The 24969-nt window shown below is 36.8% G+C and overlaps 2 protein-coding genes and 1 non-coding gene across 3 annotated transcripts in view; 1 reads left to right on the top strand and 2 right to left on the bottom strand.

The window, feature by feature from the left end:
• The window catches only part of LOC150105337 (uncharacterized), a 409874-nt gene extending 409361 nt beyond the window's left edge, over positions 1-513 (top strand). The window contains exon 22 of the mRNA XM_090394715.1: positions 379-513. The gene's annotated coding sequence lies outside the window, so the exon portion shown is untranslated. The remainder of the gene's footprint in view (positions 1-378) is intronic.
• Positions 1-24969, bottom strand: part of LOC150105335 (paired box protein Pax-7-like) — a 186897-nt gene that overhangs the window by 27582 nt on the left and 134346 nt on the right. The window contains exons 7-8 of the mRNA XM_090393932.1: positions 15074-15246; positions 354-571 (exon numbers count right to left, since the gene is read on the bottom strand). Of these exons, the coding sequence (XP_090250058.1) occupies positions 354-571; positions 15074-15246 (391 nt within the window). The remainder of the gene's footprint in view (positions 1-353; positions 572-15073; positions 15247-24969) is intronic.
• On the bottom strand, positions 14425-14512 carry TRNAY-GUA (transfer RNA tyrosine (anticodon GUA)). The gene is given in 2 exon segments: positions 14425-14460; positions 14476-14512. It is a non-coding gene; the product is annotated as a tRNA-Tyr (tRNA).

Raw genomic sequence — 24969 nt, 5'->3', positions numbered from 1 at the left:
TGTAATAGCAATGTTGGTGAAAATGGAATGCTAGTATTAAAGAAAACAAAGTACTTATGAGCAATTACTTTATTTTTATTTTAACTTTTTTTTTCTTTCTGTACTTATTATAAAATATGCAAATAGGCTGCTTTTTACATTTTACATAGTACAATTTTTTTTTGTCTTTATCACTAGGAGTACTTACACAAGTTTATGCTTTGGCATACTTAAAACAACCCTGAGAAGTTGGAGGGGGGGGACCATTTTTAAATTCGGTGCCCTAAAATACTTAGAATCTATCTGTTTTTGTAATTTCTATACATGCTCTAAAATTGTTACAAAATTCTTGTAGACCAGTATAATTTTCTTACCCAAAATTATCCATCGTTGTGCTAGGAAATGACGTGTGGTTCCAAGCTGCCATTGCAGTAGCATCATTCATGGCAGTTCGTGAAGTTAGAGATGATGTATGAGCGTTCCATGGAACTTCACTACCTGATGTAATAGGTGGGATGTGATGATGAAATTCAGTTGGTGGCACTGCTGCAGCTCCACCTGAACTATTTGTAGTTCCCAAAATGGACAGCATCTGTATGAATTATTAGTTTTAATAATAAAGATATTCAAGAATATACAATAATGAAATATATAAACTTATTTTGATATATGAATATCTAAGTAAACCATCTTGATAAAATAAATTCTGTCATAAAAGTAACAATATAGGACAAAACCAACAACAAGCAAACAAACAAAAAAAAAAAAATGAAGAGACTTGACCAACTTAAATCATAGTGAGATTAAAGTGTGATGTTTAGTAGAAGTCAAAAATGAATAGCAAGGTATTTCAAAGTCTTGTAAAGGAGATGATCCAAATGACTAGGACTGAAGTACTTGGGATGTGCCACTAATACCACAGCAATGTAAAGGAGTGCTTCCCAAACTTATGGATGTAAAGGCCCCTTTGAAAAAATTAAAATATTTCACTGCCCCCACTGAAAAATAAAATCATAATACAGACATATATTATTATAATATTTATTGTATTTATATTCAATATAAAACATACACAGCGAATATTGCAAAAATCAAATGCAAATATTAAATTTTTAGCATCTTACATATACATTTCACATGGCACATTATCTTATATAGTTATATAGATAGATATATTGTTATTCTACATTTGCAGTACAAATGTTAAATTTGTTTTCATTATTTCACAGCCCCCCCCCCCAAAGGGGACCGTGGCCCACAGTTTGGGAAGCGCTAATATAAAGAACAAAGTACCATGCAATCGAACAACTAGAACCAGAGAAATGTTTCAGCAGTGAATCAATCTATAAATTCAAGTTTAGAATCCAGATTGGCTTTGCTTAACCCAGAAATGACTTTTATCTAGATAGATTTGGTGACTATAGAAGAAACACTAATTGGTAAAAAAATACAGAATTCAAAATCTGATGACATATCACATGGTGATATGTCATCATGTCTTCTACATTAAGTCTTCTTCCATTTCATTCTCTACAACTGAGCTTCTGATTTTACACTGAGGATGCAACATCATGATGCAATGGTCACTGAATACTTTGACTATGTCCTCTGCAGCAGTTACCAATCTCCCACTTTCATCCACATCAATCTTACCACAATCATTCTTCTTTCTATTTGCCACATATTGAAAAACCTCATGAAAGATTTTCTTGGCCTGATTTACTAATTTCTGCTCATACTGCACTTTTGTTGTCCTTACCAACTGAGTCACTCTCCAGGCCTGCTCTGTATAATTTTCATGCAACTGATTATTATCATTATTCATCTTGTGCTGCATCCAAAGTGCATTCTTCTTCTGGATTTAATGCTTAATCCCCTCATTCATCCATTTTACACCTTTGGAACACGTTCACATATCGATGCTGTTATGTGTTTCTTTGTTAGTCCCAAGCAGCATTTATTTCCTTACCGTTGAACTCTTCATTCCAAACTGTAGCTCCAATCTGTCTGTTAAGCTTGTGATTGTCTGTGAAAATACTAGTGGTGGGCAGTAGATGGCGTTGGTGTAGTTCCAGTTCGTCGTAGTTTGAATTGAGTGGTAGAGACAGAGTTGTGGAGTAAGCCCTCCCTCGATGAGTCTTTGGACTCCCTGAAGGTGTCACATAATAATAACCAGCCTTGTACTTCTACACATGTATCTTTTCCTCACAGAAGTTATCATATCGCTAGCCAGAGATTTTCTTCCAGTGATCACTTCATGATCAATCTTACCAACTGGAGGGAAGTGTGAAACCCCACTCACAATTTCATCCTTTGATGAAATTATCAGATCTAAATCTCTCAATCCTCACTTGCCTTCCTTTACATACTGCCTCAGATAGTTGTCTCTCAAGAACTTGAGAAATTCATTTTCCTTATTCCCAAATGCTATTTCTTCATTCCAATCTATACTGCCATAATTATAATCACTCTTCCCTTATTCACTAACCCAGGTGCTTATACATTTTCTACCTCCATTCAAATTCGCTGTCCTATAGAAACATCCAAATAAATATCTCTTCCTGTCAGCATCCCTGCACCTTATGCCAGTGCCGTAACGAGGCCATAGCAAAAGAGGCGCCCGCCACAGGCACAACTAGGTTTGGGGCGCAAAACGTAAAAAATTTAAAAAATAAAAATAAAAAAAATACATATAAAAGTCCGCTCTTTTATATTGTATTTTTAAATTTCGGCAATACGCTGCTTTAGACACACAAATTCTGCAACACACTGCAACTCATTTTGATGGGGCTAATAGTAAGTATTTAACATATTGCATTTAGTAAAATTTAATTTGTTACATTTAAATTTTTCAAAATTTTTGTCATTTTTGGGTTAGGGGGTGCAAGTTAGACACTTGCCACAGGCGCTTCATACCCTCGTTACTGTACTGCCTCACACCACACTGTCTCAAAACCATTGTCACTATTTCCCCTCTTTCATATCTATCCTATATGGAGATATATCTCCTGCTCTTATCAGCAGCACTCCCTGTCCCTCTTTTTCTCATGAAAATCACTGTACCCTTCCATTTCTATTCCTGTTAGGATGTCATCTTCATTCAACCATATTTCAATTATTCCAACAATTATCCTGGATGAATAACACAGGCCTGTGATGGAAAAGTTGTCTGAGAAGTAATAATTGATTCTTATCAATTTTTAGGTGCTGAGTTCAGAAAAAATAGTAAAAAAATTCCATCACAAACCAATTTTACCCAATTTCTAATTTTATTGTTTTTATTAGTACTATTTGGGTTTAAGTTCAGCGCATTGGTATTTATTTTCATTCTCTTTTATTTACAGCTAATTAGTTGTAAAAGTGCTTTTTTGAAGCTTTTTATAGTAAATAAAGAAATTTCCACGAAACTTCTCATTCTTAAAATAGGAGAGGGAGGGAGTAATGCAGATAAAAGGTTTAAATACAGAGAAAGAGATTTTCTTCCTTACTTTTCAGAGGAAGGTGATTTAGTTTACTGTAGCAATATTCCCAGACTGATAAGCAAATTCAACGTAAAATATGAAGTCATCAATTGGAGGTTGTTTATCGATTCCTCAAAAAGAGCTTCAAAGCTGTGCTTCTTCATAATTACAATAAATATGCTTCAGTACCAGTAGCACATTCCATGCATTTGAAAGAACAATACGAAAATTTGGCCTTCATTCTCAGCAGACTTAAGTACAATGATCATGGATAGACAGTTTGCAGTGATCTTAAAGTCATATCTATGATTTTGGAACAACAAAGAGGATACACCAAATCTTCTTCTTCTTCATGTAGTTTCCTCAGTGAGAGGGTGCAGCACTATGTACTTCCGGTTCTCTCTGTTGGTGGCCTTTCCATTTTGTTTCTGCATAGCCATATGATCCTGTCCACGACCAAGCCATGTCCTTCGTTTTTTGCCTCTTGATCCGTTTCCCATCATTTTTCCTTCTAAAACTGTTAGTATCCTCTGACCTGCTGAACCTCTCAGTACATGTCCTGCCAATCTCATCTTTCTCTGAATCATTTCCTGTAATAAAGATCCAAGTTTTTAATATACAATTTTCTGTAAATAATTTATAACTTTTTTCTGCTGAAATTTACAATGGAAAACAGTGTTGATGATCTGCTGAAAGTCGCATTTTCTGCAAGAGCTTTTCAGACTATGATTGTAGTTGAAGGAGGTAAGCCTCATCCTCCTCTTCCAAATTGACTATTATATTTATGTCTTTGAGTAATTCAAACATACAATCACATATATCATTCTCCATCATTATTGTTTTCTAATATTTCTTAACACAAGCACATTGTCTCCCACTCTATGCAGATTTGGTTAAAATTAATGATACTTTAAGGTATTCAAAGTTATCCTATAATGAATTGCGTTGGACCAATTAAGATGAGCACTGATATGCTATGCACTCTTAAAACTTTCATACATTGATAAACATGCAATCATACTGTCAAATTGACATGAATTTTGTAGCCTGGGTGGCATTAGACAACCCAGGCTACAGAACACCCAACCGAAATGAGCACGTGACACTACTGCTGAACACCTCCTGTTCCTCTACCTCAATTTTGATAGCATCTCTATCACATCAGTAACTGCAAAATGTCCACCTGGATGACACAATTTTGCAAAATGATTGCTCAGCAACTCAACTATCCCCCCCCCCTTTTTTTTTTCAGTCACTTGATAACCATCAGCACTGTTTAAAGTCATCCTACCATAGTCATTTTTCCTCTTACTTGCTACATAACAAAAAAAAACCTCTTTTGGATTTACTTTGGCCTGCTTAGCAAATTTTCAATCATAATGTGATTTGATCTTTCTTACCATACTAGTCACCCGTCTTGCTTGCACTTTATACTGCTCACGAGTATGCTGATCACCTTTTAGTTTATATTTCCTCCATAGTGTTTTCTTTTTTTCAGCCCTTCCTTTATATCTCTACTTATCCACTTAATCCACACTTAGTTTAACCTCCTGAACTTGAGTATGCAGTCTGAGCTGCTTCTCTCAAACAATCTCTGACCACTTCCTATGCACTACTGAAATTCTTCCCTTGTACCTTCTCAAGCCATGGCAGTGCTTCAAGATGAATCATAAGTCTGTGATAATTACTAGCTTTATAGTTCAACAGAAACCTTTTCTTGACAAAGAATTCTACATGTTTGGCAACATCCCAGAACAAGATTGAATGGTCACTCTCCTCAATTTGAGGTAGAGTGTCTGCCTTGGTTATGGGTATATCTTCTGATGCCATCACCAGATCCAATACTCTCAAATCCCTGGGCCCCTTCCATCACAATCTGGTTCAGGTAATTATCCCCTAGCAGCTGTATAAATTCTACATTGTTTCAAAACCGAATAAGAAACTCAAAGATCAGAATCAAAGAGTTTTATGCTGAATATAGTAAACTATAACAGTATCGGCTACTACTAGCGTAAGCTAAAGCAAGTAGTACAAAGTACGTAGTACAAACTAGGGCAACTCGTAGCAAAGGTAGATAAAGCTCTGATCACTATTCTTAGTATTTCCCATAATGTAAAACCCATCTCCTAGGCCAGTGGTACGCAAGCTACTTTTCTATAAAAAGTTATTCACCGATATACTCTCTTATATATAAGTTATTCGGCAATCTACTCTCTTATATAGATCACGTTCCCCCAACCTGATATCTGATTATGCACAAATAAACAACTAAAAAAAATACATAACTAAAAACTTTATTTGTGTATTTAAAAATTTATTTATCGCTTTTAATTATTTTAATACAACAAAAAAAAACAAATATATTGGAATAAAATATTTATTTCCCTATTTTGAAAAACCAAAGTTAGATAAAACAACAGATTGATTACAAACTCACAAGTTACAGGAAATGCTGGTTGATTAAAAAAAAAACAAAGTTAATGTGAAATTTGGCATTGTTTGCACCTCGCAATATTTTCATAGTCAAGTTGATATGAAGAAGTAACCAATCACAGACAATCATCCAAATGATCATTTGTAATTTGGTTTTTTAATTGATTTTTTATGACGGTCATATTTGAAAAAGTGGATTCTGATAAGTATGTCGATCCGAAACATGCCAGAATTTTTAGCACAATATCACTTAATATTGGGAATTTTTCATGTGCATACTTCCAAATGACTTCATTGTTTATTGATTTTAAATGTAAACTATTCTGAATGTTTATTATCTCAAGTTCTACTTCAGCTTGGTTTATATGAAACAGCCCACTAATTTTATTTGAAATTTCTGTGATGTTCAAGTTTTCTTGAAATGGATTATTGATAAAAGATACAAACATTTCAGTTTTATTAAAATCTTTAAATCTTGAATTAATTTCTTCCTCATCTAATTCTATTTCACGAATAAATTCTTTTAAATCATAGCGAAGTATTTCTTGATTTTGTTAAAAAAATTTTAATAAATATGGGAGCTGTCTAAATTCGCGGTCATTTATATTTTTCTTTAATAAAATTAAGTATTGTTGGAAAGTTTTTATTGAACATAACATGTCAATTAAATTTTTATCTCTACCTTGTAACTCTAAATTTAAATTGCTTAATTTCGTACAGAAATCTACTAAAAATGATAAGTGTAACAACCATCTTTTATCACTCAATTGTGAATAAATATCTCCGTTTTCATCAAGAAATTTTTATATTGTTAATTAATACACGAAATCTTTCTAAAAATTGACTTCTGCTGAACCAGCGAACATTATTGTACAACAGAATTTCCCTATCATCATTTGCCTGTAATTTAAATAACCGCCGTTGCAGGGCTTTTCCTCGAACAGAATTTAAAATTTTAAATGTAATATCCAAAACATCTTTTGTGTTTAATCTTTTACTATACAGTACTTGTTGGTGAATAATACAGTGGTATGTTAAAAAATCTGGATATTTGTCATCGTTTTTACATAATGAAATGAAGCCTGATTTATTACCTATCATTGCAGGAGCACCATCAGTAGTAATAGACACAAGTTTAAAAAGCGAAAGTTTGTGTTGTTTCACAAATTCATCAAATGCCGAAAAAATGTCTTCTACCCTAGTCCTTCCCAATAATGGTGTAATTTTCAAAAGTTCTTCTTTACTTGACTAATCTTGAAATACCATGCGAATAAATACCACTAACTGAGCAATATCAGTGAAGTCGTTTGATTCATCAAATTGTAATGAAAACGCAACACACTGGTGAATGTCTGACATTAACCTGGCCTGGAAACTTTTCTCCGGCAATTGGAACTCTTCCTTTCGGCAATTTGAAACCTTGTCTGCGGCCTAGAAGTAGTAGTCTCTCTAGCGATGTCTCGAACCAAGAAGCTCCTTTCTGGAAGTGGGAAACTCCTCTCTCAAGCAACGTGGACCGGGCAGCCTCCTCTCTGACAGCAATTCTGGAACCGGGACCCCTTTTGCTTGCTTCAGTCCCTTTTTATTAGCCCTCCTCTGAGACCTCACATGAAATTTGGCAACCCCCAAAGAATCGGTATGAGTCTTTCATCTTAAGTTTCAAGTTCGGCACGCCTTTTGTTCTCCTCTGCTTTCTTTTGATTGTAAGTTGCCGGCCATCGGAAAGTTGTTTGAACTCTTTATGACTGACTTCGGAGATGTTTACACTTAGAGCCTGCAAGCCTTTGTCATACATACAAGTTTCAATAACAATCTTTCTAATGCTGCCATGTACAGCTTTGCCGACAAAAACATTGCCTTTGTTTTTAACACTCTAACATATTCTTATTAAAGCAGTATACACAGTTTGCTTCAAAAGAGTTATTTACAAAAACATCTAATACAAACTATACTGAGACAAACAAAGTTTATTTTTTTACAATATTCACATGGGACTTAACCTAAGTAAAAAATTGATGTAATGTGCTTTGGAATATTTAATATTTAAGCTACAACCTAGTTTTTACACTTTGCTTGTATTCACTCAGCTCGCTGTTTGACTTCCACTGCTACTACTATCTTCACTGGGCATCTACAGGTGCCGTACGGTCACCCCGATGCTTGGTAATGTGCCACACCAAGCCTCGCCATGTAGTCCTATTGTTTGTTTTTCTGGTGGCCTCATCTCTCTGAAGATCAGTCACTCCACACATGCCATCCATCCATCTCATTGATGGTCTACCCCTGCCTATTTTTGACTTCCACTGATTTAAATTAATTCATTTACCCAGATTTATAAGAAAATTACTGATTTGATTAAAATAAATTACTGATTTATTTTTCAATTTTAATGAAAAATAATACAAAATAATGATAAATAAAATATTATGTTTTCAGTTTAATTAAATCTGAAGTAAGGAGGAGTACACAAGAGATCGACCAAAAATCGCTCCGCGATCGACTGGTTGAACACCCCTGTCCTAGGAGATGTATGATGTTATACGTTATGGTGGGGGGTTACTACCCGCTTGACTAAGAATAGTGATCAGGAAATACTAAGAATAGTGATCAGTACTTATCCACCTTTGCTACGAGTTGCCCTAGTTTGTACTACGTACTTTGTACTATGTGCTTTAGCTTATGCTAGTAGTCGCTGATACTTTTATAGTTTACTATATTCGACATGAAACTCTTTGATTATGATCTTTGAGTTTCTTATTCGGTTTTGAAACAATGTGGGATTTAATTTAATTTCCTCTTAATTTAAATAATGTTACATCGCCGAAGTGAAGCCTATTAGTATATTTAAGTATAAATTCCATTTCCATTTTACCATGCGCCCTTTCCTCCTTCCAATCTATATCATCATAACTGAAGTCTCCCATGATAATTATTCAGCCTGCACTCATTGTGATAATCTGCTGATGCATGTTGTCCAAATTTTCGTCTTGACCCGCAGGTCTATAGTAACAACCAATAATATATTTTGTTCTGTTGGCCTCTATCTCACACCAGACAGCCTCAAATGAACCACTTCCATCAGATCTACAATCTTCCTAACGTATTTTTGTTGTTTGAAGCTCTTCTGCTCTCATTAATAATACCCCCTCCTCATGCCCTATCTCTTCTATCTTCTCTTAAAATACAATATTCGTTACAGTCTGTCCCTGTAACTACATCATTCGCTGACAACAGATACCAATATTTTTTTGACCAAGTAGAGCTGACGAATGCTAAAAACTCTTCTCTCCTATTCCTGATAATTCTGGCATTATGATAATTTGGAAAGGTACATGCATTTCAACATCCTCTCGTACCCACATTTCCTTGTGTAATGTCGTTACTAATACATTCAAATTGGAAACTATGCATTTGCATTCAGCACTGCATAATAATTTTTGTACACATGCTCATTTATTACAGGAGTGGCCACACACACACACACACACACATGCTTGATTGCATCCCACCTAATAACTACAGTTTCCCTGGTTTTGTACTTACAGACTCTTACTAAACAATGCTTTCTTCAAACATCTAACTTCAAAACCATTCAATTATAGTCCATCAGTCATATATAGTATTTTTTTTACTTCTTCACTCTTCATTTTCACTCTTCTTTCAACATCTCTTTCACATCTTCTCTCATTGCATATTTCTCCCTTTTAAAATCATTTGTTCCTGCCATAACAATCATCTTTTTTTTTTACTTCTCCCTTCTGCAAACTACCATTATTGATTTTTGCACTTGGGCTTTTGTCATTTGCTCATTAAATATACCTCTTATTATCGAATCTCTGAACAATACGTTCTCCTTATTTCTAATTTCTTGCACTTTCATACTTTCCCCATTCACTTTTTCTTTCATTCTCCTGCCTGCTGTACCACACAATAATTGTTCTCCAGTTGCTCTAGCTCCCATTTTGTCCTGTGAAGAACACAACATAAGCACACTATTTCACTTCTTATTGTCACTTCATCACTAACATTACCTTCAGCCACTTCTTTCATTTCATGCTCTCATTCCATGCACTATCATTCACTTCCACTATCTTTCCTTACATAATTCATATTCATCACTTCATTTTCCTGCTTTCTATATGACTTGCATTTCTTGCACTGGCAAATGAAACATTTACGAACAATCTCTCTCCATTTTATAACACAGTTCATTCACTCTTGGCAATGAATATGCAGAACCTACACTATATCATACAAAATCACTCATGCTCAACTGAGTGAACAAGGAAGTCTTGGGCGTTATTTTCTTGTATGCATTGGTGCCATGAATAAAAATGCTTTCTAAATGATATTCTGTATTAAATTTCACACACACAGACACACTCAACATTATAGTCTAAAATTAAGTAATATATAACCAAAATTAATTACTAAAATTACTACTATTCACTAAAATAAAAGACTTATTTGCAGAATAAGTATTTTATTTTAGAGAATAATAAAACTCGTGCAACACCACTTCTGCTCTGCACTATGCTAGTGCCACCACGACAGTTTAACCTTTATATCAATGGAAAAGGTTATTAGTAATTATTATTATTATTATTCAGGCCTCCAAGGAGTCAAAAGACTCATCGAGAGAGGTCCTTCCTAAGACATGAAGTCTGTCAAGACTCATCGAGGGGAGGTACCCCCCCCCTGAGAAACACAAAGTCTATCATACCACTCTTTAAACTCACTGACCGTTCTCGCTCCCACCACTCCATCAGGCAATGCATTCCACGGCTCAACCACCCTCCACACAAAGAAACCACTCCTTACCCTCTTGCTCACAGTTTCCTTTCGTAACTTCCAGGGATGGCCTCTTGTCATCACTCCTTCCCGCTGTTCAACCAAGCGAAAGAACTCCTCAGTGTCAACCCTGTAACCACCTCTCAACAGTTTAAAAGTCTCAATCATATCACCTCTCCTTCTTCTATCCACCAAACTCTGCAGTCCACATTCTCTCAGCCGATCCTCATAACTATCCTTGTACAGTCCTGAAACCATCTTTGTCATCTGTCTTTGTATCCTTTCCACAGTTAATTTATCCCCTTCAAATCCTGGGGACCAAATCTGAGAACAATAGTCCAAGTGTGGTCTGATCAGAGACTTATACAACGGAATGATAACACTCTTATCTCTGCAGGTCAGTGTCCTTCTCATAATAGCAGCAATCCTCTGTGTTACCTTCACCACCTTTGCAATATGTCCCCTAAACTTCAGGTTTCTATCAATCATCAACCCCAGATCTCTTGTCTCCCCTACTTCCTCCAGTATAACTCCTCCCATAGAGTATGCAGCATCCCATCGATGTTTCCCAAACCTCAAGACCTTACATTTTGCTGCATTAAACTGACACACCCATTCATTTGCCCATCTATCTAGCTTATTTAAATCCTCTTGCAGGGCTACCACATCTGCACTATTACTAATAATCCTTCCCAGCTTCGCATCATCCGCAAACAACTGAATATCCCCCTGCAATCCACTGGCTATGTCACTGATATAAAGGTTAAACAATATAGGTCCTAGTACTGAGCCCTGTGGGACCCCACTTGTAACCCTCTGCCTCCTGTAAACTGCTCCACCATACACAACTCTCTGATACCTATCAGACAGCCAATCCTGAATCCAGTTGACCAATCTGACATCCAGACCCATGTGCTGCAACTTAAATATCAGCTTATCATGTGGCACCCTGTCAAATGCCTTTGCCAAGTCTAAGAAAATTGCAGTATATGCCTTTCCCTCATCTAATGTTCTTGAAACTTTATTATAAAAGGCTAGCATATTGCTAAAACAAGAGCGTCCTTTCACAAATCCATGTTGATTCTCACAGATAACATTACCCTCATCTGCCCAATGCTGTATACGGTCCCTCACTACTTTCTCCAAGATCTTAACAACTACTGATGACACACAGACTGGCCTATAATTAGACACTTCCAGTCTGTTACCACCCTTATGCAATGGCACTATCTTACCTTCCTTCCATTCCCTGGGCACCTTTGCCAAAGCCAGACTTTCATTGAAAAGCCACGTTAAAAGCACTGTCAATTCCCTAGCACATTCTCTCAAAACTCGTGGTGAAATACCATCCAGTCCCACAGCTTTACTGACATCCAGAGTACTCAGTATCTGAAACACACTCTCCTCCTGTACCTCCAGACCTCGAACCAGTCCTATCCCTCTAGCATTAAAACTGACTCCTCTAGGATGAAATACTCCAATAAAGTGTTCATTGAACAATTCCACTATGTCCTCTGCATCAGTCACTCTATTCCCATTTTTATCCCACAATATCATTCTTCCACAGTCATTTCTCCTCCTACTGGCCACATAGCTAAAAAATTCCCTAGGCTTTTCTTTGGATCTTAGGGCCAATCTCCTCTCATATTCCAGTTTCACTTTCCTTACCACACTAGTCACTCTTCTGGCATGTATCTTATATTCCTCATGCATCTCTTCACCTGTCTCCTTATATCTCTTCCATAGCCTCTTTTTCGCATGTAATTCCTGTTTAATATTGTTTGTCATCCACTTTACTCCAAATTGCGTCCTCTTCTTCACTCGTGGTATACAACTTACCATTGCTGATAACAAATATTCTTTCACAATTTCCCACGCACTAGTGATATCCCGGCCTTCCAATTCCTGCCTCCATGAAACTTCCCGAAGTTGACGTCTAAGACTATTATAATCACCTGCCTTATAATTCCACATAAGTTCCCGTCTCTTTGATACTCCTGCATGTCTATTCATTTTCCAAGTCAACACCATATGGTCACTCTCTCCAACTGGTGGGAGAGACATCAACTCAGTTATTATCAACTCTTCTGATGCTATAACCAAATCCAAAACTTTTGAACCTCTTGTTCCCTCTGTTACATGTTGCCTAAGACATTTGTCCCTCAAGAATTCTAGAAATTCCATTCCCCTATTGCTACATGCATCTTCCTTTCTCCAATTTATACTACTGAAGTTAAAATCTCCCATAACAATCATTCTTCTTGCACTTGCCAAACTTAGCTGTCTAAACATCTCCTGGTCCCCATCCTCTGTGCTCCTGGGTCTGTAGCAACACCCCACTAAATATCCTGTCTTTCCTACCTCTACCTCACACCATACGCTCTCAAAATCATTTGTCTCACTTCCTTCCAAATTCTCCACTCTTAGAGGACATAGGTCATCACTTATCATAAGAAGTACCCCACCACCACGCTTTCCCCTCTTATCCTGACGAAAAATGCTATACCCAGCGACTTCTATTCCTGTTGTTATATCCCCTTCTGTCAACCACATCTCAGTGATCGCAATAATTTTTGGCCAGGCTGATGCTATCGGCGCCACCAATTCCTCTCCCTTATTCCGGATACTCCTGGCATTAGTATAAAGCATATAAATGCCACTGTTTCTATACATAGCATTATCCCTTCTAGACTCCACTGGGCTCAGTGTTACCTGACATTGTCTCCCTTCTCCCAAGTATCCATTCCCACAAGAGGCCACCCCTGCTATCATCCTCCCTGGGACACACTGACTCGTTCAGAACAGCAATCTCTCCAGATGCCTACGTCCTTCCTCATTCAAATGTAAACGGTCTCTCGCATACAATTCCTCTCTTTCCTCAAACGCACTCCAAGCATCCACATATATCAGTCCTCTCTTGTCACACATTCTCGCTATTATGCCATTCAATATCACCGCTCTTCTGCTCAGCTCATCATTATCATACCTAGGCAACACGCACGCTATTTTTCCTCTCTCGGTCTTCTTCCGTACAGTCTCAAGCAAAAATCTCATATCTCTCGCTGCCTGACTTACATTGCCACTCAAGTCATTTGTTCCTACCATCACAATGATCTCATCCACCCTTTCACCTCTCTTAATTGCCATAGCCACCCTTTCTATTGTTCCTCCTGGCAAACACTCCTCACGCATCCTATCTTGAACACCACAGATCATTGAGTCGCCATACATTATACCTCTTACCATTCCCTCTCTCCTATTGTTTCCATTCTCTCCTCTTCTTTCATTCCCATACCTCTCTCTTCTACTGTTTCCATTCTCTCCTCTTCGAGCACTCCCATACATCACTCTCATTCCCTCTCTCCTACTGTTTCCATTTTCTCCACTTCCATATCCCTCTCTCATTCTGTCTCTCCTACTACTGTTTCCATCCTCTCGTCTTCTAGCATTCCCATACCTCTCTCTCATTCCATCTCTCATACCGTTTCCATTCTCTCCTCTTCTAGCACTTCCATATCTCTCTCTCTCATTCCGTCTCTCCTACTGTTTCCATCTTCTCGTCTGCTAGCGTTACCATACCTCTCTCTCATTCCCTCTCTTCTACTGTTTCCATTCTCTCATCTTCTAGCACCCCCATACCTCTCACTCATACTCCCTAAATTCTCTCTCTCTCCTACTCTGATTCGCCTTGCATTTATCTCTTCCATTCTCCTAATCTTATCTTTCATACTTCTGCTCTCATTCACAAGACATTAATAATTCCGTCGAGCCGGAGTCGAACCAGCGACCTATGGATAACCATAATAAACCTCTACAGTCCACTGCTCTGCCAACTGAGCTATCGACGGCCACAGTAGCCCTGCCTTTCAGGAGGATGTGAATAAGCTGGACAAATTGGCAAATGAATGGGGGCATCAGTTTAATTCAATCAATTAAACCCAATGTATTGCAAAGTTCATGACTTTTGTCTTGAAGTTTGGAGTGCATAATTTGTTGGAGGAACTGTACTGGAGAAAGTGGGGGGAAGGGATCTTGGGGTGATGATTGACAGAAACTTGGGGACATATTGCAAATGTGGTGAAGGTAATCCAGAAGATTGATTGCTGCAATACTGAGAAGGATGCTGACCTACAGAGATAGAAGAGTTGTGATCCCATTACGTAAAGCCCTGATCAGACCACCTGGACTGTTGCACTCAGATTTGGTCCCCAGGATTTGAAGGGAATACATTAACCTTGAAAAGAGTACAGAGGCAGATAACAAAAATGATATCAGGACTGTACAATGTTAGTTATGATAACAAACCGAGGGAATGTGGACTGCAATGACGATAATGATTATAACAGTAATCTCATTCTTTCAATGCTCATCAAGTTAAATTAGACACACACACACACACACGAACATACCTGTTGTGCCAGGGGTCCTCCATTAATGCAGGATTCAGTAGCAAAACTGGAGTATGCACTGTGAGAATTATGAGCTGCCTGGGTAAGACTAGTCTGTGATAGCCCTGTAGCTGCAGCTGATGGTGGTGCTGAGGTAGCCAGATTTTGATGTGGTCTATGCCAACTACTGGGATCTATAAAAATTAATACAGCATAAACTAGAGATAACTGTTAATGAAAATTTTAAAAGAGTAAACAAAACCTTAACATAATCATACAAAATACCTAAGCTGCATAGTCATATTTTTCCATAAGGGAAACTATGACCTTCCTATGGACATAGGAATTTTACTATTTCATGCGGGGATGCAGATGTTCAGGGCTGCTGAAAGAATCCTTTCATTCTAGTATAGACTGGTTTCAATTTTTTATTAGTTCATTTTTTTTTATTTAAATGTATCATTTCTTTAATTCTTATGATATGTATTATGTATAAATCAATTATTAACAATAACATTTTTAAATAAGAAATGTAAAGATGTCGTATAATATCTATGCCAGTCTATGGAGTCAAATGAATAACATCTTCATTTTGTAAACAACAGAATACACATTCAAATCATGATAATATAATATTGATTTTCATCAGCCAATATGAACCATCATCATCTTGCTTATTAGAAGTATTGTGTGGCTTGAAAAGTACAATGGTCAATCTTTAGTGCTGAATTCTCAGATCATCTAACTCTTAGCCCATCAAATGTGCACTATAAACTATCATTACAAAAAAAGTATACTTTTCATTTTTTATATACAAACTGAATGCATAATTATTTCATTTAACATTCAGTATCCAATGAAATTAAAATCACAGAAAAAATTCATTTATTTCAAAAATTTATTTCCCAAAAAATATTTCCTTATTCTGAAACTAATTTTTTTGCTTGATCCACAATAGTTATATACAAATAATGATTCTCTCTGAGTATTTTTATACATGCATTTAATCAATTTTTCCGACTCCCCCCCCCCCACACACACAGAGTTCTTAACTGAAAATCTTTTTATATATTCTATTGCCATACTGAATTCCAAATGGTTTTTTTTTTTTTTTTTATGTCTGTAAACTGTGTATGTTCTCTTGGCTGATTTGTTAGTATGCAGGAGGAAAAACCCAAGTTTCCTCGATCAAAAAAAACCTCCTACCACTGTATGAAATTGTCTACCTCACCTTCAATTGAAAAATCCCACATAAAAATTCCTCTTGGTATAATGAAATCATAGAAATCAGATCTTTTCCAATCGAAGGGCGCAATATTCCATTGTTATTCTAATTGTGGTATGGAGGCACTTGTTTATAAATATTTAGAAAAGTAATATTTAGCATAAAGGTATATGTACAATGGATACGTTCCTGCGAAATCTGACAAATTCATATTATCTTGTAGAATTACAAATAATAAATACCTCTACGATTGTGTATATATCTACACCTGTGAAGTCTTACTGAACACAATCATATTATCATTCTAGAAGTTGAATAATATGAGCTCAAAGAAAAGATAACTCTCACAATTAATTTTTATTCTAAAAGAAACTTGATTTCCTTTGCAGTTGCTATCTTAATCACTGTGCTCTTTCTCCTACCTCTTTCTTTTTATCCCTGATTTCCACCCATTCATTCATTGAGTCTGAGTCATACCATTCAGATTTCTTTGATTATCATAAAAGAAACTGACAAATTATACAGTACTTGAAGATTTCACTGGTATACTTCACATATACAGGTAATTCTCATTATATATGAGGGCTGCATTCTTGAGAAATGCTACGTATATTGAAATTGCATAAAATGGGAGGCTTATAAAATGGAATAATAGATTTTGCATTACCAAACGAGTGATTCCGATCTTTCAAAAATTAATTTAATTGAATATGCACCCACTTTGTATACGTATTAAGGCAAGGTTAGCAAAAGAATATTCAGTACATATAAAACATCTTGATGAAGCACGCTTACGAACTGTATCAGCATTATCACAACTAGTTCTCCCAGAAGAACTTCCAACTTCACCTCTAATGAAGAGCATTTCCTAGCCCTTTTTTTCACTTGGTCTTCATTCAAATTCTTCTTTTCACTCTTAGTTTCTTCTCTTTTTCTCTTGCCAGATATCTTGTTCAAAGGGAGGGTGCAGAAGTTATTTACAGATAAAGATAATACTTCACAGACCAATACAGTCATCATCATGCGTATCAAGGATTTAGGTCTAGCATGGCCTGTTCCGGCCTTAGAAGTCATTGTTTAAGAGGACGTCCTGATTTTCCTTTTTCCTAATGGCTGTCCAATACAGTAGGGATACAAAATGGACACTGAGCACAGTAGACAGAGGTAGAAAACAAAATACAAGGGGGGGGAGCCACCACAGCTTCGAATGGAGAAACAGCAATAGTCCTATGTACCAAAAATGAAAACAGTATATATACAAAAATACAGATGATGAAAGCACGTCTAACAAGAGTTAAATTTATCTCCTTTCAGCAATTTGATTATTAATACTAGCATAATTCTTAGACATGGTGAAAATACTATACACGCAGATTACGTAAAGACAAAGCATTTAATCTAAAATACTTGTATTTTGTGATAATTCACTTCAGAGTGAACAGCATCTCTCCTTAATCCTAAAATGTGGCAATGGCTAAGATTACTGCTCTCACAGTAGAGTTATAATTATTATTTATCAAGCATCTCCATGTAGTCAAAGACTCATCATAGGAGGCTCGCACTGACCATTATTCACATAATCCTTATCATCTCATCTCATCTTCCTTTTACCCTCTTTTATCTTGCGGTGTCGAGGGTTTAATAATCACTGGACCTCAAACCGTTCACAAGATAAGGTGGTCAGCCCTACGCCCCTCTGTATCCTATGTCCTGTAGTGTTGAGTTCTCAAGGCTGGTTTGCCTGCTTTGCAGGATGAAAAATAAGGTTTTTCCCCAGGATAAACTGGGGAAAAAACCCTCTTGTCTACACCCAAGCTAACTTGGCTATGGCTGAGGAAGATCCTTCAGCTCCTCATGTCACCGACGAGAATCGAACCTAGGACACTCCTTCCCCAGGCATATAGCTGCGAAGTACAAAGCCACTAGGCTATCTGCACGGACTTATCATGACTCTTCTTAAAATTGTTCACCAATAAAGCACTCTCAACCACATATTGCAACCTATTCCCACCCTCCAAGCAAAAAATCTGCTCCAAACACACTTGCTAACTACACTCTTACACAATTTCCATTGTTCTCTCTCTTCCTGCCATGTATGAAAAAAAAAAAAATAAAGGATCTTCGGTATCAATCCTATAAAACCTCTATAACAACTTATATATTTCTAACATGCCTAGTCTTTTTTCACTTATCAATTAGTCTTTGTAACCCACAGACCTTTAGTTTATTCTCATAGGAAGCTTTCGATTCATCTTCATCCCTAAATCCTCTTTGCCACTTCCTCATTGTTTACTAGTTAGGAAAAGCAAAATGAATCCAAGATTGTGTGCTGTAGACTTAGAGACTTAGCAGTTAGTAGGATTAATGTTTCTGACATGGTAGTGTGTCAAAGACTGTTGGAAGCATGGACTGCCTACAGACCAAAAAAAGAAACAACTGTTGATGAAGGTTATGCAGAAAAAGAGGAGCCAGTGGGCAAAAGTGTACAAAGATTGGACTGTTGCCCACTGGATCCCCTTTTTCTTTGCAGAAAAAGAGGATCCAGTTTTTTCTGCTTATCAACTAAACTTTGTTTAGTTGATAAGCAGAAAAGAGGAGACATGACAGAATTATTTAAAATATTAAAGGATTTTGTAAAATTGAGACCCCTAGTCAGAGAACTAGAGGTCATCTGTGGAAGTTGTGTAAGACCATGGTTAGTAGGGATGTGTGGATTAGATTGTTTTCATGGAGAGTGGAATGGATTGCCATAAACACCTATCATACCTTGACAGGTATGATAGGTGTTTTGTGTGTATAATAGTTAGTTTGAGTCTCCCATGATAACTCTCCTGACATTAATCCAATAGGAAATTTGTGGGCCATAGTGAAAAAGAGGCTTGAAAAATTAAATTGTGATACAAAGGATAACTTAATACAATCTATTATAAAAGCATGGTTTTGTGAAAATGTGTTCTAGGTTGTTAGAGTCCTATGTGAATTAACGAACTTATTAGAAACAGAGATAATATCTAATATCTTTACCTAATAATAAATTATTAGGTAAAGTTGGAGTTTAATTTTTGTAGTTATTTTCTTGAGAAATTAAAATTTTTCTTTAAAACGTGAGTGTTCTGATTAATATTTGTTTGATACTGTAGCTAAGATATTAAATGAAGAATTCATAAAAATATTTCATTCTCATAAGGCTGTAGGACTTGATTATTATTATTACGTGGCACCTCCAGGGAGTCCAAGGACTCATTGAAGGAGGACAGTCTACTCTACTTTGCTAAATACATCTCACCCTCTGCACTACTACTTAATTCTCCTACTACGATACTATTACCATCAATGCCCTCTACTGCCCATCATCACCAACAACAGTATTTTTTGTCTGTAAATTGCATGTGTTCTGAAGACCGATTTGTCTGTACAAGGGAGAAAAAACCTTGCTACCTCCATATTGAGATCGGCTAACTCATCTTTAATTTAAAAAGCCCATATAAGGATTCCCCTCATCATGAGGAGGATCAAACCCAGGTTTTTTCCAGTCGAAGGGTGCAATGTTCTAGCTACTACTACTACTATTACTATACAGCATCTCCATGGAGTCCTGAGAGTCATCATGAGGACTCAAACTAACTATTATACACACAAAACACCTATCATACCTGTCAAGGTATGATAGGTGTTTTGTGTGTATTTCAATCCATTCCACTCTCCATGCAAACAATCTAGTCCACACATCCCTACTAACCATGGTCTTACACAACTTCCACAGATGACCTCTAGTTCTCTGACTAGGGGTCTCAATTTTACAAAATCCCTTTAATATCTTAAATGATTCTATCATGTCTCCTCTTTTCTGCTTATCAACTAAACTTTGTAACCCACACACCTTCAACCTAACCTGTCACCAGCTTATTCATTCATTTGTGAATCTTCTCTACCACCTGCTAGTCCATAAGAAACCCAGGTGACCAAATTAGTGCATGCAACTTCGGCTGCTGCATCCTGATCTTATCAACTAAACTTTGTAACCCACACACCTTCAACCTAACCTGTCACCAGCTTATTCATTCATTTGTGAATCTTCTCTACCACCTGCTAGTCCATAAGAAACCCAGGTGACCAAATTAGTGCATGCAACTTCGGCTGCTGCATCCTGACTACTGCAATTTGGTAGTCAAGATGCAGCCAAATCATAACCTTATAAAGAGGGATAATAATTTCCCTATCTTAACTTGTTAGCATGTTTTTCAACATTCAATTCTTTGAGCTATTCTACCACCTTTTGAAATTTGCCCTCTGTACTTCAACTCTCTGTCCATTATCCCCAAGTCCCTAGCCTCATCAATTTCCTGCAATCCAGTACCATGAATATGATACATTGTATGCAACCTTTTCATTCCAAAGTGCATAACCTTACATTTTGCAATATTGAATTAATGATCATTATCCTTTGCCCACAACTTGCACTGTGGGCATAGGAATCATCCTGCAGGATATCTACATCACCTTTTTCAACTATTGCTCTCCCCAGTTCTACATCATCAGCAAAAAAATGAGTATCCCCTCCACTTCAAAGCTTTCCATTAAATCTTATTATAACAAGGTGACAAATGCATTGCACAAGAAAGATGCATATATATATATATATTCATCTTTTTTTGACCGACTGAAACCAAGAAAATAGATAATAAGTTAATTTAATGGAGCACACAACATGTTTCGTCAAAAATGACTTCTTCAGGTGTGGTAACACTTAAAGCAAATTAAAAAACATAAAAAATCATAAAAACACTGTGCTATTATAATAACAGACTTGTGAACTGAAGTTAAGTTTGAATTGTCGTTATAGTCTGTTCTATAGTTCTATTGTTGTGCAGATGGGAGCATATGAGATCATGCATACGCCAGTACCTAATGGCAGAACTATGCGAGTCAAGTAGACTATAACTAAGATTGCTATTGACATGAGACGAGTCTAGAGCAATTATATATATATATATATATAGTGGTATATTTAGATTTTGCAAAGGCCTTTAATAGATTGTCACATGACAAGCTGGTAATTAAAATGGAATGGATAACAGACTAATGAGTTCAATAGGTGACTAGCTGTCAAATAGGTAACAAGTTTTTGTGGGGGGGGGGAGTACAATATCCTGGAAGAGGAAAATCACTAGTAATGTGCCCAAAGGATCTGTTTTGGAATCATTGCTGTTTAACTTGTATATTAATGATGATGAGAAAGATTTGAATAGTGACATGCAGTTGTTTGCAGATGATGAAAAGTTGAGAGGAACTATGAAGAGTAGAGAAGATATTGTAGCTTTACAAGAGAAATTGAACAGACAGTGACATTGAACAGAAATTAAATAGGCACATAAGTGGGGTTAATAGTTCAAAATTGCAAACTGTAGAGTTTTAAAATTTGGGAAGCACAGGTGGGATGCAGAGTATACAACTAGTGGAAAATATCTTAAAGGAGTTGAAGAAGACAAAGGATCTGGGGTTATGTGGATAAGGCTAAAATTTAGAGGACATCTTGCTAAAATTGTGAGGGCAGTACAATGGATTATTGTAATGATGTGGAGGAATTAACATGCATAAGTAAGTAGATTACTGTTCCATTGAATAGACAGTGATTAGGCTACATATGAATTACTGTATACAGATTTGGTCAACTGGTTTTCAAAAGGATGAAGAGATATTAGAAAGGGGCCAGAGATAACTGACTAAAATGGCTTCTGATCTTTGGAATGTTGAGCATGAGAAAGGATTGAAGAAATGTAATTTGGATAGACTAGTGGATAGGAGGAGGAGACAGGGGTGTTATTGTAACATATCAGTTGGTAAGGGGTTATTACCATATTAATATGGAAGAGCTTTTTCATACGGTGAGAGTGGCAGAGAGTAACAAAACAGAATCCCTGGAAAATGTATTGGGGATGGGGGGGGGAAGGTTTTTTACATGGAGTGTATTGGTGATTAGCATTTCCACTGCCTGAGAGTGTGGTAACTGGCAAGATAGTGAATTTATTTTTAAGCATGATGTTATGAGCTATATGCATGACAGCTGGACTTTCCATGATGATCCTTTTGATTCCATGGAGATCTCATGACAGTGATAATAATAACTTTTTTAACCTGTTGTAATTTCTTTCTTTCCACTTCCAAGATAAGCTCTTCTCGGTCTCAACTTGTCATCAATGTCTAGAATCAATGAACTAAAATTCATGCAGGTTTTCTATCACATACTTAAAAGTTAAACAGTCATGGCACTAAAACAGAATTCTCTGACACACTACTAATGACTTCCCTCTTTCCTGGGATACTGTTTCCCCCTCCCATATATAACTTACTGATAACTATCTCTTTATGTGAATCCTACCCATGAAAGGTTGTAAATGACATTAATAATTACACAGGAATGTAATTATTAATCTAAATTATCAATGATCAATCATTAAAAGTAGCTAGAAAACTTGGATGAGGTGAGGAACTACTTTAGACATCCAATTAAGCAATAATAATCTGACAGCAAATCTCCTATACAACTCACTAATCTATTATCTAACCCTTTCCAATTATTTACCAACTTGTCATGTGGCAATCTATCAAATGCCTTTTAAAAATCTAATATACCAAACATATGTGCCATCTTTGTCCAATGCTTTTGTCACTATGTTGTAATACATAAATGGAATACTAAAATATGAACTCCTTTCACAATCCCATGCTAACAAATAAAGAGAATGTTGCTGTTATTATTATTATTATTATTATTATTAAAACAAGACCTCATGGAGTCAAAGACTCATCTAGGAGGTCCTTTTATCTCACACACATCTCATCATACCGGGTCTTAAACACATTCAAACTCCTTGCAGACACCACACTCTCAGGCAAGGCATTCCAATCATTCACAACTCTGCACGAAAAAAACCTGCCTCTCACTCCCCTACTCACACCCTCTTTATACAGTTTCCAGGTATGACCTCTGGTTCTCCCCTGATCTCCCACTATTCTATGTAGAACTTCTCCACCATTGATCCTATAACAACCCCTCACCAACTTATAGGTCTCTATCATATCTCCCCTCTTCCTTCTCTCCACTAGACTCTGCAAATTACATCTTTTCAATCTTTCCTCATACTCGACATTCCAGAGGTCAGAAACTACCTTAGTCAGTCGCCTTTGCACCCTTTCCAACATCTCTTCATCCTTCTGAAAACCAGGTGACCAAATCTGGGCACAATAGTCCATGTGTGGCCTAATCAAAGCCTTATACAATGGAACAAGAATCTCCCTACTTCTACACGTCAGTGTCTTCCTCATCATTCCCAGAAGTCTTTGTGTTTTCTTCACAATTTTGGCGATGTGTCCCCTAAATTTTAGATCCTTATCCACTATCACTCCCAGATCTCTTATTTCCTCTACTTCCAACAATATATTCTCACCAAGCATAAATTCTGCATCCCATCTTTGTTTACCAAATTTTAAAACCTTACATTTTGCAACATTGAACTCTCATCCCCATTTGCTTGCCCAATCGCTCAATTTATTCAAGTCTTCTTGCAAGGCCACAATATCTTCACTACTCTTTATGGTTCGTCCCAACTTTGCATCATCTGCAAACAACTGAATATCTCCATCCAAATCTTCGCCAATATCATTAATATACAAGTTAAATAGTAATGGCCCTAAAACAGATCCCTGAGGCACTCCACTAGTGACTTTCCTTTTCCTGGATATTGCACCCCCATACACAACTTGTTGATACCTATCAGATAGCCAGTCTCCAATCCAATGCACTAATCTAATATCCAACCCCATCTGCTCTAGTTTGACTGTCAACTTATCATGAGGTACTCTATCAAAAGCTTTTGCGAAATCCAAGTATATTACTGTGTATCCTTCTCCTCTGTCCAAGGAAGCAGTCACTTTATTGTAATAAGTAAGTAGATTACTAAAACACGACCTCCCTTTAGCAAATCCATGCTGTCCATCAAAGATTATACCATTGTTGTCAACCCAACTCTGGATCCTAGTTCTCACAAGCTTCTCCAACAACTTAACCACAACACCTGACACACAGATAGGCCTATAGTTTGATGCTTGAGTTCGATCACCTCCTTTATGAAGTGGCACAATCTTGCCCTCCTTCCACTCTAATCTCCAATCACTCAAAGTTATCAAACCCAATTCTTGATCCCAGATCTGTCATTTACTTCTCTAACAAATTAATTACATCTCCAAATACATGAATTGTCTTATAATGTGAAACTTTAGTCTTGTCTCCCATTCTCTGTAAAGTGGAACAATTTTAAGCTCTTCCTATTCCTTTGGAACTTTCCCTGTTGCAAATATGTCAAGACTACTGGTGCTCTGCTGGAGGTCTGGTGTTATTATTAACACCAGATCTCCATGGATTCAAAAGACTCATTGTAGAACGTCATTATTGTACATAAAGTTCATTGCCATGCCTTACTCATTTGCTTTGTTATCACACTCACTCTCTCAGGCAGTACATTCCAATCACTTGCCACTCTCCATGCAAAGAACCTGCTTCTCAACCCTTACTCACACTCTTCTTATGCAGTTCCAGGGATGGATTCTTGTTCTACCCATGTCTCCACCATTATATGAAAAATCACTTCCACATTAACCTGATAACCACTTATATGTTTCAAGTTCCTAGACT

Source organism: Typopeltis vanoorti, chromosome 6 (genome assembly GCF_054136105.1).
Source record: "Typopeltis vanoorti isolate ZY-2024b chromosome 6, IOZ_Tvanoo_1.0, whole genome shotgun sequence".
NCBI classification, from domain to species: Eukaryota; Metazoa; Arthropoda; class Arachnida; order Uropygi; family Thelyphonidae; genus Typopeltis; species Typopeltis vanoorti.
This window is presented reverse-complemented; position numbering and strand designations above follow the sequence as displayed.